The sequence below is a fragment of the Anopheles arabiensis genome, chromosome 3 (genome assembly GCF_016920715.1).
Source record: "Anopheles arabiensis isolate DONGOLA chromosome 3, AaraD3, whole genome shotgun sequence".
In the NCBI taxonomy this organism is placed as follows: domain Eukaryota; kingdom Metazoa; phylum Arthropoda; class Insecta; order Diptera; family Culicidae; genus Anopheles; species Anopheles arabiensis.
In genome coordinates this window covers 60,480,090-60,497,172 of record NC_053518.1, presented here as the reverse complement: position 1 = coordinate 60,497,172, position 17,083 = coordinate 60,480,090, and the positions used below count along the sequence as shown (strand labels likewise).

Here is a 17,083-nt window from a genome sequence, read left to right as displayed (position 1 = left end):
GGGCACCGGATAACAATGGGGCTGGGTCGTGGGCTTGAGCATTTCCATTGCCACCTTCCCACTACCCACTGTCGGTGGAAGCACGGGAATTTCTAGGGAGAAAAAACAGTCTCAACCTAGTACAAACACCGACCTGGGGTGCTGCTATAAGTAAGATTGTGCTTCGCAAAAAGCCAACTGAGACCATGGGAACTTAGTTTGTGGCTGGTAGGTTGAGCTGGTAAGATATTCGCTGATTTTCTTCCCTTTTCTTGTTCTCTGTCCCAGCGTGAAGGGTAAACATTCTTGAATATTTATTAAACCATCGAACCCTGTGCCGCGGGTTTGACCCACGTCCTGATGTTCGTTTTTCGTTGGACATGACTAATTCTTGAATATATTGCGTCCGGCAGTTGTTTTTTTTTTGTTTCTACTACATTTTCGTCTGCTCCAAATACAGTGTTTCAGGCTGCAGAGTTTCGTAGTACGAAAGGACTACAAGACATAGGCAAATATATAGCAGCTTGTAGGGCACACAACACAACCGTGGGCTTTATTTGGCTGCTTTTAGAAGCAGTCTTTCTACAACCTCACGTTGATAGGTATATCGGAACACGACCATAATTAAATGTTACACGGATCGGAATGACCTTACCTAAACTAATGTTTGGAACCTACTTTCCGTATCCTGCCAAGCTTTTGCGTTCCCTGTCGCTTCAAACGGGCCAGAAATAGCTCATGAAGAAAAAAAGCCGGTTCCCCATTTTTGCTTCCAAATTTGCCTGGAACAGGTTCAGGTTTACGGTTCAGCCACAAATGGATGAAAATCGTGTCAAAAAGACATTTTGCATCGTTTGTTCCGCGTGTCAAAATAAGCATACTAACTATCGGGAGGAGAAAAAACACTCCGTCACGACCCATTTAGCATGGTAACCATGGATTAGATTGCTTAATTAAACCGTTTCAACGTAGGTATGGAGACGTATGGTTGTTTACCTTTGTTCCGTAATGTGGTTGATAGACATCATAGCACTCCGGGGACTCCCTTCAACAGCGCAGGAGTAAAGGTCAGTACCAGTGAAGCTATTTTTTTTTTATTCATCGAAAGAATGAGCCTATTTTAATGATCAATTTTCCAATTATTGAACATAGCTATAAACAAATATCGTTTGTATCAGACTTTTCCGGAACTTGCTGTGGTCTTTTGTTGCAATTCAGTAGTATCGTATATGCCGTTTGAAATATTACATAAATTAAATTTCCTTTAACACCCCTCGTTAAGCATCACGATTGCAGGTTGCTTTTACATGACTTCCGTTTGCCACACTTCAAGCATTCCAAAGGGCATAGTTATCTTTCTTGTTATACTTCTTCTGTTCGACATGAACCGTCTCATTGCACCGCAAAGGTTTGCAATTTATTAATAAACTGCCTTTTCCTTGGTGATTATCCTTTCGTGATACGGGACAATACCGTCGAAGCGTACTAATTGCTTTTCCATTGGGCTGGGGAAAGGTATGCAGGCTGAAGTAAAGCTGCATGAGCAGAAGTAATTATTGAACATGCATGCCTGATTACTTTTAAAACTAACATGTGGAACCTCAGACTGCGAATAAATTGACCCGAAACGGATGAATTTCCTTCTGTTTATACGGCACGTTTGAAGGCAAACCATACACGTGCTGGAACATAATTTTCTTTTAATCAATGATGGGTCTTTAATTAAAATGGCATGATGCGGCCAATCGTGCATTTTCATATACAGACACTGTGCACGATTTATAATGATATTAACGATATCTTTTCGCGTACTAAAAGAGTGAGGAGGACCATTTTTTAACCTATCATGTGTATGTACTATATTCTGTGGTAAAGACTTTCATCTCAATTCAGACTTCCCGTCATTATTTTCATTGGGAACACTTATTCACGGCTTTAAACTCATGTCCCAATGGAGTTGAATCTTCAAGACTACATTCCATCTTTATGGCACAGCAGGATTGAAGGAAGCGAGTTGAAAAGCCAAGATGGAAGCTGTTACGGGAAGAGGCGCTCGCAAAAGATAAACTTTGCAATGATTTAAATTAAATTAATTTTCCCATCGGAGCCCCAAAACAGTTGAGCCGTAGCAAGTGCCTCGATGACGCTTCAAGATGGTTTGTGTAGAATTGGCCCAGGAAAATTGTGTCTTTTCAGTGTTCCAGCGTTATACTTGAACATACTTTCATCACGCTGTTCCATGAAGCACAGCGACAAATACCGTGCAGCAGTTACTTTATCGCATCATTTAGTTTGCTCTGAAAGTCTGACTTAGGCGGTTTTTGCAGCAGAGACGATTATTTTTTTGTTTTAACTCATTTATTCAACATTCTTATGTTTCTTTGACCAGAAAATTAAAGTACCAATTTTTAGGGCCACGTGATTCACAATTTTCAACGATTAGAGTCTTTAAATTTCTTCGAAAAGTGTAATGTTCTTCGAACGAAATTAAATTAACATTAAACCATGACAAAGAAAATTCCCTATTTCATTAATCAAGTTTTATCAATGATCGTCATTATTCAGCCCGATATATTTTTTATTATGTTTTAAAACATTTTTTCAATATAACAAATATCTGTAAGTATTCCTACATCTATACAGAATTATCAAAAAATGCTTAATATTTAATATGATTTAATATCCGATCAGACAAACAACATGAAACATAGTTGTTTTTGAATGTAAACAAGAGCAAGACCATATAATAATGATCATCATAAATGTTCGCTATTTTGTGTCTTTTGTTATGGAAAATGTTTGTTATATAGTTGAAAGCACTATTGAGACTAGAATACAAAAAAAATCGGCCGGATCACTGCTTTGTTGGAAATTAACATAAAATAACAAATGTATTAAATTATCATCTGAACGTAAAATAGTATAAGAGGATGTAAAGAAAAATCATACAAACCAACAAACAGCAAACGTGATATCACTTCGTTTTAGCGACGTAGCAAAAAAAGGATATTTTTGTGCACTGCATTCTTACCATGCTTCTGTTTTTATTTCGCTTCACATCGAGGATTTTTGTACACGAATACACACAACGCCATATAATGCTTAATTGCATTTTAATTCCTAACACATTGGACTGTAATTACGAAACCACCCATCCTTTGCAACTTCCGCTGCAGTATGAGCAGGTGCTTTTGCTGTTTTTTACCGCCTTCTTTCACCGACGTGTTGATTCTATCGAGCGGTCTCGATCTCGCCATTGAATGAACAAACGCGATAAAAAAAAGTCGATTCACAGCGGGAAAAGGGGTAGGAATTGTACTGTTTAATATGCACCTTGCAACACTTGGGTTGGCACAGTTTTATCCTTTCGCCCACCGTAGTATTGAAATTAGTATACAGTGAAGAGAAAAGGGAGAGAGAACAGGAAAGAGAGCGAGAGCCAGCGGCAGAGAGCAAGCTGGAATGGTAAGCCTGATCCAGTTGCAGCTTGAAAGCAACAGAAGCAGCAAGGCACAGATTAAAATAGCTTTACCCTAAGAAACAGCCATCCTGTTCATGTTCTCGCGTCGTTGTGTGTCGTTTACGACTACCTCAACCCTTTTCTGCCTTCTTTACCAGGCGATTTTTTTGTCTCTGCTCAACAATTTGTCCCTGACATTCCATGGACACGATGATCGTGCAGTGGTTTCAAGCGAAAGGATATAAAAAGCAACGAGTCAGTTGTGGCTCAAAATCTAACCTCAACGGACGACAACGATGACGCTGACAACTCCCGTCGTGCAGGTGTAAATTATGCAGTTTAGATTTAATCAATTTCGTGCCTGATATCGTGGTACATGGTGCATGCAAGCAACGCTCGCACTACATTGACCGATGAGGTAGAAAGCATTCTAAATGTTTTTTTATGTGGTACTGAATTTTAAACGTTGGTTTCGTATTATTTTCCTATGAGACACATGGGTAGTACCGTACCATTAACGTGATCTATTGCAATATGGTCGATTCGAATCTTTCTGCTTGTTCAAAGGGTTATATTGTATGTCATACAATGTCATATGTCAGTATTGCAAACTTACAAACTGTTTGGAAAAATGTAAAGCCCGGCAATCCTAAATGTTTTTTTAATTACGCTAAAAATAATTTAAATAGCCTGTGTTGCACTCATCACACTCCTCTTAGTAATGTTTTCAAATATATTTAAAAAAGCTCATTACTTCTTGCTTCTTGGAAAACACACAGCTCATACGTTTTTACCTCAAAAGCACTTAAAGCATACAACATCGGACCAAATGTAATGAAATGAACAGTTTATTTTTAATTTTAGACCATTGTGAATAATTCATTAGTAGCAATGACGATCGCAATAAATTAAGTGCCCTTTTAATAGAACAAGTTGCTGAGGTACACACACGTTTGTGTGCATGTGATGTTGAGTTTTAAATTATTCCGTGCGTCATTTTCTGCGTTTCTTTCAACGTATACTACAAAGTGCGATTTACTTTCGTTGACCTTTACATTTCGTGTGCAATTTATATGCACGCTATAAAATAAATACTATTCGTTGCACAAGTACAGTGGCGGCCGTGACCTAAAGTCGGATATTTTCACCTATTACCGGCACCCTGGACAGTTCTTTAGACCACTAATCGGATTTTTTCTCCCATCGGTGAGGACATTCTTCAGCTATGTGCCTGCATGAAATCAGATCGATATCGTTTAAAATCTTGGAACACTATGCATAAATGTGCTGAAAGGTATGAAATTTATGCGAACCACTGAAAGTCGGACAGTCTTCATTTCATAGCAAAATCACCACGTAGCATTCCAATAATGACCAATATAGTTCTAAAATTATTTAGTATCAGTCATTAAAGGTCAATAGACTAAATTGGGGGATCATCTGCGTATTACATAACCTAGGCCAAGCGCTCTACGGTCAGCCATATACCGTTCAGGACGTTCAGGCCAAGCGCTCTACGGTCAGCCATATACCGTTGGTGAAAGGCTTCAACAATATTAGCATAGTAATTTGAAAGAGTGTTATTAATTTTCATAATTTTAGAGTTACTTAAACTTTCCGAAGTATCAGAAATGAAGGAGTGTAGGAAATTTACTGCCTTATCTGCCATTAAATACCTGATTGCTTTAATGACGTTCTTCATTTTTTTGATAGAATAATTACTGCTTCGAATTTGATCCACATTTTTGTTCCTGGCTTGGTTACTAAATATGTTTGAACATGTTAATAACATGAACCTTATCTATATTTAGCAAGGTAATGATTAAGACTTCGTGCCATAAGCGCTCATGCATTCCCATAACTTTCTAGATACCGTAACAAGTTCAATGGTTCCAAGCATGAATATTCCTTCTGGATTTTATCAGCCTGCGCGACATTTTCCTCATCATAACTAATGTTTTTTTTGTATTGATGCATACATTCGAAATAAATTCTAACTTAAAAATATAATTCTATGTATTTCTTGACAGCTTACCTTTGAACAAAATGTAGCTTCTTTACTAGCGTAAAGCTCATCGAAATAAATTTGTTACAACCGATAGCTTTGACGCGGCCTTGAACAATATTTAGTTGTTCTTATCAATTTATTATATTCACGTAGTCTCAAGCTCGTTGTCAGAATCATGAATAATTATTTGTTAATTCCAACACCCGCATGTTTTTGAAGAGTTCTCTACATGGTAGTATCCAAATATTTTCTTAAAATTCAATTGTTTCCCGTCTTTTATTTGTATTAATTAAAATCAGACAAAATTTTCTCCATTATTAAATTCCTGATAGTTCTAAATTATTTCATTACTTTAAAATTATGAAATACGCTAATACCCTTTTTGAAATTACTCTGATATATAAATTCATTAATCCGAACCACAGGTGGCCGCCGCTGTATGTATTTTTAAAGCACCACGCCTCGTACAGTAAGGGTGATGAAAATAGTTTTTTTGTTTTGATAATACAACAAAACATTAATTTCTTTAGCAATACGGCCATCTTGGACCTTTAACTATCAGTGTACTTTGGTTTCCGAACTAGTCTCCAAAATTCCAATTTTAATAGCATTATTAAAAGTTCGCAAAATTTCAAGATACTGTCATGAAAAAAACATCTTGTGAATGTTTAATGATGCTGGTTATATTGCAAAATGATCCTAGAAACTGCGTAAGAAATATTTATTTTTGTAATAGTGAATATTGTTGCAGAGTAATCTACCCCACACACGTTTCTATCAAGCTGATTTTCCTTCAGCAGGAAGAACAATAAATATAAAACGAATGAAACATCACAAAGCCATGGAGACGAACGATATTTCTTCGAACATGCCTTTCTTATAACATTGTAAAAGTAGCCATGTACAAATCCTTCATTACCGGTATAGTAATAAAATCCATCTAAAAAGCATCGTATCGTAAGCATGTCCGCTTTCATCCCTAAGTATCTGCCTTTTCTATTCTTTTTTTTTGCTTAAGTTTTCCATTCTCACCTTACTTCTTCTACATGTACTTCCTTTTACAATATCAAGTAAAAACAGAAAGTGGAAATTAGTTGTGCAAGGATTTCAGAAGGTACTGAGAAGAAAACTTTTCCAAAAACTGACCTTTCGCAAATGATAATCCCTTGTGGAGCCCTGTACACCGTAAGGCGTACAAAGGTTGAGCAGAGACGTGGCTGAGTAGGGATACAACAAGTCTAGTAAGTGCAATTACAATTTCTCACTCGCACTCAACAATTTGCTGGGTTCAAGCTGAAAGGGTGGCACCGGCAAAAACTAAATCCGGTAAATGCATTAGTGTTCGATTAATTAACAAAGAAATGTGTCCACCGTGAACAGCTTTTCTTACATCTTGAATGTTCATGCTTTTGTGGACGAACAAAAAACACCAAAAAGGACCGACGAATGCCATCACAACCAAAGACAAAGCGAATGGAAAACCGTTAGAATCGAGTGCAAATGGAAGTAAACTTTCGAGTGGATTTATTTTCGTCCCCTTTCTGTTCGGTGCAAATTATTGAATTTACCATCTAAAGACTTCGTAAACGGATGAAACTTTCTGACGCTGAGAAATGGCCATGTTCGATTTCGTTCGTGAAACAAAATCCTGAGTAATTGAGAAAGTACCAAACGAACTCTGATTCTTTGCCGCTGTCACCAGCTTTTCCCAGACGTATTTGAAAGAAATTGATCCCGCTGGTGAAGCAGAATCAGTGCGGAAGTAGAAACATGATTAGGGGTTTTGAATGGAGTAAATTCACTAATTGACGCCAAACTGCTACGGTTTTCTAAATCCAGCCGGTGTCTCGAAAGAAACTAACAGCAATGGCAATTTATTGTTTGTTATTTTGTGATTTGTGTTTGGGTTCTGCTAAAGGCTTGAAGGCATAATGAGAAAGCTTCTTTTACGACACAGGAGAAATCAAATGCACTCATTTTCGTTAATTTAATTTGGTTTTAGAATAATTTTGATTACAGATTTCAATTCCTTGGATACCTAGTAACTTCATTATTCTTTATTCTTGAATAATTTGAAGTTACATTTAATGTAATGAAACAGTTCCAAAATGAAAACTTACTATAGGCGTATACAATGTATTGAGGCGTAATTTAATCTAAAAATGGGGGCCTTCACGATTCTAGTTAGTTTTTTGTACGGAGTTAAACAGTTGGAGGCTGAAATCATGTAAACACTCCATACAAAACCACACAACAAACTAGCCTGCGATTTTCAGTCTAGAAAATTTTTGCCTAAAAGCTAGAATTAGATTCGAGTACTTGCTCGAAAATCACGGGTTTTGTTTACATTTATCCCAAGGTGCATTAAAGAAATCAGGTGATCGAATCTGGAATCAAAGTTTATGTAGTCCAGGTGGTCTCATAGCATTTTTTATAACCAAATTTGAATATCACTTTTTGACAGAACGAGTGAAAACTTTTGCTCCAACGAGCTTTCTGGAGGATTGACGAATACTCAAAACACTCTTACAATCTTCATTCAGAAGCAGAAGCGACATAAATCAGCCTTCTAAACTCATACACCTTGGGATAAGCCCACCTGTATATTATACTCACTTAGATAGCTGCTCGAAAACTGCTATACAATGCAAACAGCTGACAGGCTGAAATTTCAGCCTACGAGCTTCAAACGGAAAGGACCCCAATATCGTTAAATACTTTAATTTAACTAAAAATACCTAGAAGCAATATAATAATCTTTTAGTTCTTACATTTGTTCTAAAGTTTTCGTAGCTAAAATATACATCTTAACTTATCTATTCTTAACTCAATTTGTCATGTCCATCTCATCAACCGCAGCACTAAGGTTATCAATAATTATTTCTTCAAGCAATATACTATCAATACTTTGCAGGAATGTGTTTTAGATAAGCATTCCCATTGATTTGTAAGTTCTCTTGATATGATTTCTTTTCTTTTTTCAATCTAAATAAAAAATAACTCGATCTAAATAACTCATGGTTATTTGGCTTCATTTTTGTTTTGAAAATCTCTTCAAAAAGTGAAGTTCAACACAGATGTTTCCAAATTTCTACCAAAATACCAAATTCGGTTCCACAGTAAAGCTCCACCATTTGCCATGTAACATTAAACAGTTTACATTAGTCCTAAATCACGACTCAGTTGCCCTTCCACCGTTCCGAGGAGACCGGTAAGCTTGGCCGACACGTAAGGTTGCGCAAAAACGAAAGCCATAATGTAAACATTGTCAGTGACGACGATAATGATAATGAAGGAATTTAGCTGGAACGCTCTAGCAGGAAAAAAGTGCCAGGGCAAACAGCACACCACCCAAATACGCCCGGGTATACATTTGTGCTGTTTTTACTGCAGCCGTCCGTTTCGACCCCGTACAGAAAAAGTTCTCGGATGTAAGCTTCGATGGTGGGAAAAAGATATCCCTGTCACAGAAACAACCTACGGCTGGGCTGCTCGTTCCATGGTGAGTAGGGCTACTGTTTGTCTCAGTGGAATGCTGCAAACGACGTGGCGGAAATGAATCGCTGTTGATGTTTAATTTTAGTCCAGCCCGCCCATCACACCAAATGGTTCGCACCAAACGCAACGCACAGGGATGGATGACATGTTCCGCCATGAAGAAGCCTCCCGTAGGCGCATGGAAGTATGGGAAGTGCAAAAAGGGACTTTCGCTTAGTTTTGGGGTGTTTTTATTTTTCACGCCTCGTTGAGACCGCCCTCTTCCGAAAGGACAGTTGTGGTGTTTTCCACCCTCATTTTTCCCCTTCCTACTCTTGTTCTGTGTTCATCCAGTATCGTTTAGATAAGGACGATCTCATTTTTCATCCATGTACTAACACTCAACCTCTGCTACTGCCGGCTGCCTTCGGTGCTTTTGCAACCATGTAGGAAAACCGAGAGACTTTAAGCTTTACCGCTTTGCTGGTTTAGAGCAGCTGCTGTGTACTTGTTGCGGTTCGACATTTGAGGGGCTGGGTCATCACGGTTTGGAAGGAGGACCTAATTAATTGTAATGCCTATTTCAACCTACCATTTGTTAGTAATCGGGCCAGATATTCGCCATTCTAGCCGCTGGCCGAGATGGGAAAGCTCTCATCCCTGACGTTAATGACCGATTGTTTGATGGTGCCTCAAAACTAAACAGAGCCGAAATTAGTCCCACCCAAAGTCAGATGTGGTAAGACTTTGTTTGATTTGGTAAAACAATGCAAACACTTGTTCTGGGCCCTGAAGCGATACAGATAAGGAGCGAGAACTAACAAGGTGTGGCACAACACATGTTATTCTAAGCGGTGGTACACGAAACAACGATAGTAAATCAATTCATGCTTATAAGGGGAAGAGAGAAGCATGCATCAGGGACAGGATCATTTGTGAACTGTATTAGATAATTTCTGTTGCATATACTTTGTTGCATTATTGATGACGTCACTCTTCGATTCCAGTGCATTTCTAGGCCTGTTGTACGAAAAGCTCATAATGCCGAGGAATATTTCCAAAGCAGATTATGTTTTACGCAAATAGAAATGATCATTCAAAATTCGTTGACATTTATAAAATAAGAAATTTTAAGTATTTCAAATATGTACATATTTACATGCTTTTTATTGTTACAATAGTACATGACAAGCATATATGTAAACAATTCCGTGATAAGGTTGACTTGGTAGGACTTGACTATCCAGATGCATAGTACTCAATAAGACTCGATAAGGTGGTATCACCGCCTAGGTCGTTACGCCTAATAGAAGAAGTGTTGGAGTCAACTAAATCACAAATCCTTGGTACGTTTATGCGTTTTTTTTAGTATTATGCCATTGCTTTTACGCAAACAAGTCACGTAAGGCGCATGAACTATGTAGGTTGGAACAATAAGAGACGTACAGATTACAATTATCTTAATTATGAAAATATTTCCTTACATTTGCAAATACCAAAGAGACAAAATAGAAAACATTACCCTGAACAACATTACAGCTATATTTCTTAAAATGAAATCAAGTATAATATTACCACTTCGCAGTAGAAGCAGAAGCAGACATGGCAAAAACAAACCTATTGCATATTAAAAACTCATCTAAATTTTTCTAAATCTAAAAAATCAAAACTCACACAAACACGTCTGTGTCATAGAATGATCTTCACATACCAACCAATAAAGATATGTTCACGACATCATCGAAGATGGAACATACATCCTCCTCGAGTACAGCCATAAAGCTATCAAAAAACGGGCATAGTTGATCGCAATTCTATGCTTGCAATGCTTGATCAGCAAACTCTTAACTGAACACGTTTGTTCTTTTCTTTGTTTTGTAGTGCCAACGGCCACAATAATCGGTGGACCAGATCTGCATGTGGACAAGGGCAGCACCATCAACCTTACCTGCGCGGTGAAGTACAGTCCGGAGCCGCCAGCGTACATCTTCTGGTATCATCATGACGAGGTGATCAGCTACGATTCGAGCCGTGGAGGTGTTTCGGTCATCACGGAGAAAGGTGACGTCACCACCTCGCACCTGCTGATCCAGAATGCTGATCTGGACGATTCGGGCAAGTACTCCTGCTCACCGTCCAACGCAGACGTGGCCAGCGTACGTGTACACGTCCTCAACGGTAAGTGTAACCATGAAGCTGGTGCTACCGAATATGCACCTGACCAGTGCACGAGTGAGAACGAGCTCAGTCAGCAAATAAAGGTGTGAGAGGAAACATGTACCTTTCCGCATTGCACTTTGTTCCCCTGCTGAGTGTAGGGAAAATAACACAAACCACACGTCACTTCTATTAACGCTGATATCAGTTCGCGCGGTCGTTTCAGGTGAACATCCGGAGGCGATGCAGACTGGTGGCGCCACGGCAGTCGTTTCGTCGGACGCTCTCTTGCTACTACCACTGATCCTGCTCGCACTACTGCTCCTCACGATATCTCCATCAGCATCGATGAGCGTCGTTTCGCCGATTCCCAGTAGAAAACTCGACCGACAACCGACCTCAAGCGAACGAAAACTATCGGTGACGTTGGCTTCATTCGCCACCGGTGGGTGTAGTAGAGACCGAACGCTTCTTCAGCATGGGGTAACTTCAAATATTCTCCACCACATTGCCGTCACTGTATGCATCGACGAACGGACGTCCGTACGGTGTGATTCTGCGAGATGATAAACCCCCCATCGATTTGGAACCGAGAGCAGTAGTGTCTGGCACCGAAACCAGGACAGGGGGTCATAGTTTTTTGTTTTTGGCTTTCGTTACCATAGATAACTTTACCTTTTCTCCACTACTCTGAATGCTAGAGAAGCAGCAATCGTAGTTTTGCCATGGGAGGGTACGTTCATAAATCCGTTCCATGTCTCGGGAGACATCGGGAGCGTAAGTGTTTGTGAGAGGATGCGATTTTCTCGCTGTCTATTGTGACAGGTACTAGGTGAAATGGTAGTATAGCATCAAGCACATATACTTTGGAATCGGTTGAAAACAGAAGCAGAACATAAAGCTAGTTGATAGAAATGTGGTTTTATTGCAGTTGTTGGTTGAAATTAATTTGGTTTGTCTCATTGTTTTCAAATTGATTGGCATATGCTATGTTTTGATATTTTTTTCTCGACTGAACATCGTATATTATTTTACTTTTAATGAATCTTCATTTTATTTTGCTGCAAAAGAAGAGCTTTGTTTGCTCTATATAAACCACAGTCCTCCTGAAACAACCGAATACGAACGGTACAAATTTAACGAATAAAACCTATAGGAAAAATATTATTTAAATCTGTACTTACACTTTGAAAAAATGAAAAAAACGAGATCGTTATCTTTCATCTCACTAATGCGAATGTTTTACTATAATTTTTGTTTTCAGCATTTAGATAAATCAATCAAATTGATGATAGAATAAGTAAAAAACTGCAAAATTGGTAGCACTAGGATGACTGAGGAAAAGCAACTTTTCACTCACAGCAACTTTTCACATTTAAGAATATGAAAAAAAAAACATACAATCCCAAGGCTCATACACTCAACAAAACGTAACAACCACATTAAACTGCAAAATAGAAAACCCCTAATCACTACACAACTATTTCTACACCCGGTACATAACAAAAATACACACACACAAACAAAAACGACAGCAACACTCAACAACAAAATGTCATTAAAAAAAAACATAAACAAAAAAACAAGTTGAATGATGACAAGCGAGATTTTAATCGTGGTGTAGTTTTTGATGCATAAAAAAATCTATATAAAACAATTTCATGCAGGCAAATTTGGATTGGTCAAGTTGTAAAGTTTGCGGTAGAGTATGAAAACATTTGTGTGTGGCAATTAGTACTGAATGAGTTTAATTTTCCTCTTTCGTTCATTCATCTTACCAACAGAGCTGTACTGTACATAATACTATACGATTAGAATCTTTAATCACTTCACTATTGTTCCGAAATTGCACACACACACAGAACAAGCAACGAAACATTTTGATGAAACGTAAAATGGGAAGCAATATGAATGAATGCGGTCGAATAGAAAAAGACAAATTTTGCGAATGTATTTGCAAAAAGCATAAATGAAAGTTGTTACTAGTCTTTGCGTGTAGCAAAGATTTAAAAACAAATCACATCATCGGAGGAAATTAAATGGAAATCGTTTAAAATAGATCTAATGTTTGATTGCCAAGCCCTAGGACAATGCCTTTTTTCAGATAATTTAAAATTCTGTGGCTTTTCCTGTTCCACACACCAACTGCCCCATTGCCAAGATTCCAAGAAAATTAATTATTTAAAAAGGATATGTGAATCAACACACCACCCGCAACGAAGTTTATTACATTTGGTTCGACTAATTAACTCATCATGATCAACAAAAAAAATATTCTCTGAGCGAAATCAATTGCGAAACAATTTGTTCATAATCAGCCCATTTATGGAAACCCATTATAATGCCATTGGCAGATCCCTGGCACGCTTCCAACCTTTCTTCCCACGCGAGGACCATTCTACCACCCCGATCAGAAAGCGAGCATGATATAACGCTGGCACACAGTTTCAGTTAACTGCTGTCGGGTTGTTTGTTTTTTTTTTTATCCAGATAATGGGTGCGGTTTTACTTATCTTTCGCTCTTTTTTTATAATGTCGTGCAATAGCAGCGCTTATCGGGTAACCATTTCGACATCAGCTGGATCAGTGCCGTAACTACCACAAACCAAAATCGCTTCTCAGTGGGTTTTCCACCACACACACTTCAAACCGTACGAAGTGTGTGTGTGCGTGTGAGTGGTTGTGTGCAGGCTTTTCAGTAAGAGTTTGTGGTTACGAAATCGAGCAGAAATGAAGGCAGAGAAATAAAAATGATCCCACCGTCTCGAAAGAAAGATTTTTCCTGTGTGTGTGCTTGGTGTTCGGTTTAACAATCATCGGGATGCGGTTCGGCGGAAGTGGAATGGTATAATAGCGAAGGAGAAGGGATGGAAAACAATTTCCGAAAAGCGTGCACCACGACGCTCTACACGCAATCGCCACACGAGACACGCCTGGGACGCCTTTCAATATCATTAAAAAAATATTGATGCATTAATAATTGATTCGGTTTTTCACTCCTCTGGTCGTCTGCGTATGGCTTCGGCTACTCTGCTTCTAGCGTTGACCAAAGACGGGCTTTACTTCCGGCTCAAGCCTGTTTTTTCACATCACGTTCGTTGCGTTCGTTTCTGTTCTGTGCGAGATTTTATACCTTCTTCTACGCTTCGTATCACTTACAGACGAAAGCTCCTCCAATAACGATTCAAATCAAGCCTCACCGTAACGAAATACCGAAAAATCCTAACCCAAGCAAAGCCTAAGCTACGTGTGTGCCCACTGGCAACACGGATCCTTCTGAATCATTCAACAGTAAAAGCCACCCTTAACCGACACCTTGTAGGTGTTGGGAGAAAAATGTAACCCTGTAGCTCAAATAGCACGTTTTCTTTAGCGGAAACGTTTCCCCACGGGATAGCACGGCGTACTTGTGCAAACGAACGAGAACAAATCATTTCACTCAAGATCATTCCGCCCTGCGCCTAATTCGCAAAGCTTTCGCATTCAAAACAAAACACAAGCTAAGAATAAATTGAGTAACTTTGCAACTTTTGGCAGCCGGTGAAATGGAATGATGCGAATATTCGCAAATGATTCTTCAACTAGGATCGCTGTTGAATGCGGACTCGGAACCGGGAGGGGAGTGGAGGATGCTTCATGGGAAATTGATAAGATTGCTTTTATTGCACAAAAGTGACGATCGCAGAAAGGTAGGGCTGGAAAGCTTCGATCGAAATCCAGATGCCACCAACCTTATCCGTGCACAGTGATGAAGAAGAACTTAATTGGTGTTTTTGAACTTTCGGAAAATTGGTAAGAAAGTTGAGGTTTATAATTGAAACCATACAGCAGAGAAGGCAATCACAACCGCAAGCCTGGCACGGTGGTTCGAGGAAAAGTTTAATTTTCATACTGTCGCGGTTTAGCTAATGAAGAGTTGATGAAACGTGCAGCATAAATATTGAAAAGAAATTTAAAGACGGATGTAGATAAAAGTGTATAAAGTTAGTATAATACAGGAGGTTATTGGCATGAATTCCACTCTAAAAATACACACACACACTTTATTTACAGTCAATCAGCAAGCATGAAGATTGAAGTTGGAGGATAAATATCCATTTTTCGTTGAATGATGGGAAATATTGACGTTAGCAAAATGTGTACATATTACAGTTGGAAGTGGAAGTTAAATAAATCCAATGCATACCTACAAAAAACCGTAATAATGTATGATTTTTTTGTAATCAAGCAAAGTTATGAAGAACAGAAACATAATAAACCCGAAAAACACTTCTTGAATCTTGAATTAAGTGCATAACTGAATAAGAGAGCTACTCCAAAACCATTCCAATGGGAAGAATCGAATGCGGAAATAAAAAATCATTCGAAACATTTGTAAATATCACTATGTAAACTACTTCTTGAGTAAAACATTAACATACCGACTAAAAACACCCGCAGTGGCTCGCACAGTATAAAATCACATCAGTTACAAACATAAGAAAATGAATAGCGAAACAGCAAAACATGACGTACAAGAGCAGTTGTATATTTGCGATCAAAAGTGGAGACAAAAAAATAATTTTGAACCCGTTCCAAAGGATTGAGGTTTAAATGCTGTGAACCTGACAAAGAACGCGCGAAAGTGTGAGTGAGAAGGATAGGGCAAACCCTGCAAGAGGGAGGCAAAAAGCAGAATGTACTGTAAAGCGAACAAGTGGCAGACAAGTAGATTGTGAAGTGGTTTGAAGAATGATTAATAAATATAGCATCTGAGTTGATTATAAAACTATAGACCATCATCTCGTTCTTCAATGTTTTACTCATGTTTCGAGTTTTGATTTTTTTTTTTCGTTTCTCACCATCTTTTCCAGATTTAGTAATGCAAGACCGAAAGGATGGAATATTCACGATCAAAAAGACAGCACGCCTCGACGAGGGTCTATCTAGTGCACTTAGCCTTTGCCCCGAGCACAATTTGCAGGAAAAATTATGAACTGCTTCAAGCTGTTGAGATTCTTTTCCCCTTTTTGCGATTCAATTTTCGCATTTCATGTGCCACCAACGCTCTTACCCCAAACGCAGCGACGGTTATTAAAATGGAAAGAATTTTATTGACCAAAGAAACAGACGTGCTACACACAGTGGGGATTTGTCCTCGAACGGTTTGCTGGATGGGTCGGTCTTTAGCAATAGGGTATGAAACGATTTTCCGCCATATCAGTGCCCGAGCTGAACTGTTCCCTGTCATTGTACGCTAAGGATGCGTATAAAAACATGATATCTATGATTCGTTTTGTGTCGTTTTCCCCCAAACAAAACTGGAAAAGATATTCTGATTGTTTTGCATAGCAAGTATTTAAATTATTTCAATTTACTGTGTTCCGTTTGTGGAGTGCCGTTTAAATGCGTGTAATTTGTTTCGCGACCAAGAGGAAAATTGTTTGAAGTTTATGAACAAACTATAGCGTTGTAACATTAAATATATCGTCTATGCATCATTCTTTGATAGTTCATTTTAATTTCTTGAGATCGCTTTCTTAAGTCACACTTCAAATTATGTAATGATGAATGATTTCTAGAAGATATATAAGAAGAATCTAATTATAAAAAACCATCTTTTAAAATCCTATGGAACACCCAAACCACTCAATTCACCATTTGTAGCTTGACTTTTTTTCTTCACAAGATTTGTTTTTGGAGTCCGCTCAGAAGAAGGTTTTAAGTCTTTTTGTTTTTTTTTTTGTTACAGTTGACTTTGTTTAGTATAACCACACATTAATAATCAGCAAAAAGTGTGACAACAGATGAGTAATCATTAATTTTCTTAGCTTTCCGAAAAGCTTTGGAAGTCAGATTCATTACAGCTTTTTTAAGGATTAATTTAATACCACTACTATAGGAACGCAACACCTATAGTTGTACTGAGAAAAATGCTCCATATGTGGTATCAATGTTAACACATTCTTGTTACGATGTCTGGTATTTGATACTGATATTGCTTTGAAGGAGGATTAAATTTT

General features: G+C 38.3%; 1 protein-coding gene across 2 annotated transcripts in view; it reads left to right on the top strand.

Annotated features, from left to right (window-relative positions):
- LOC120902637 (hemicentin-2-like) overlaps positions 1-15,854 on the top strand; it is a 110,231-nt gene extending 94,377 nt beyond the window's left edge. Inside the window, exons 4-5 of one of the 2 annotated variants that reach the window (XM_040311531.1) lie at positions 10,806-11,102; positions 11,308-15,854. In XM_040311531.1, the coding sequence (XP_040167465.1) occupies positions 10,806-11,102; positions 11,308-11,648 (638 nt within the window). In that variant the 3' untranslated portion in view covers positions 11,649-15,854. Of the gene's footprint in view, positions 1-10,805; positions 11,103-11,289 lie in introns of both variants that reach the window. The other variant, XM_040311530.1, reaches the window with a different exon arrangement.
- The last annotated feature ends 1,229 nt before the right edge of the window (positions 15,855-17,083 follow it).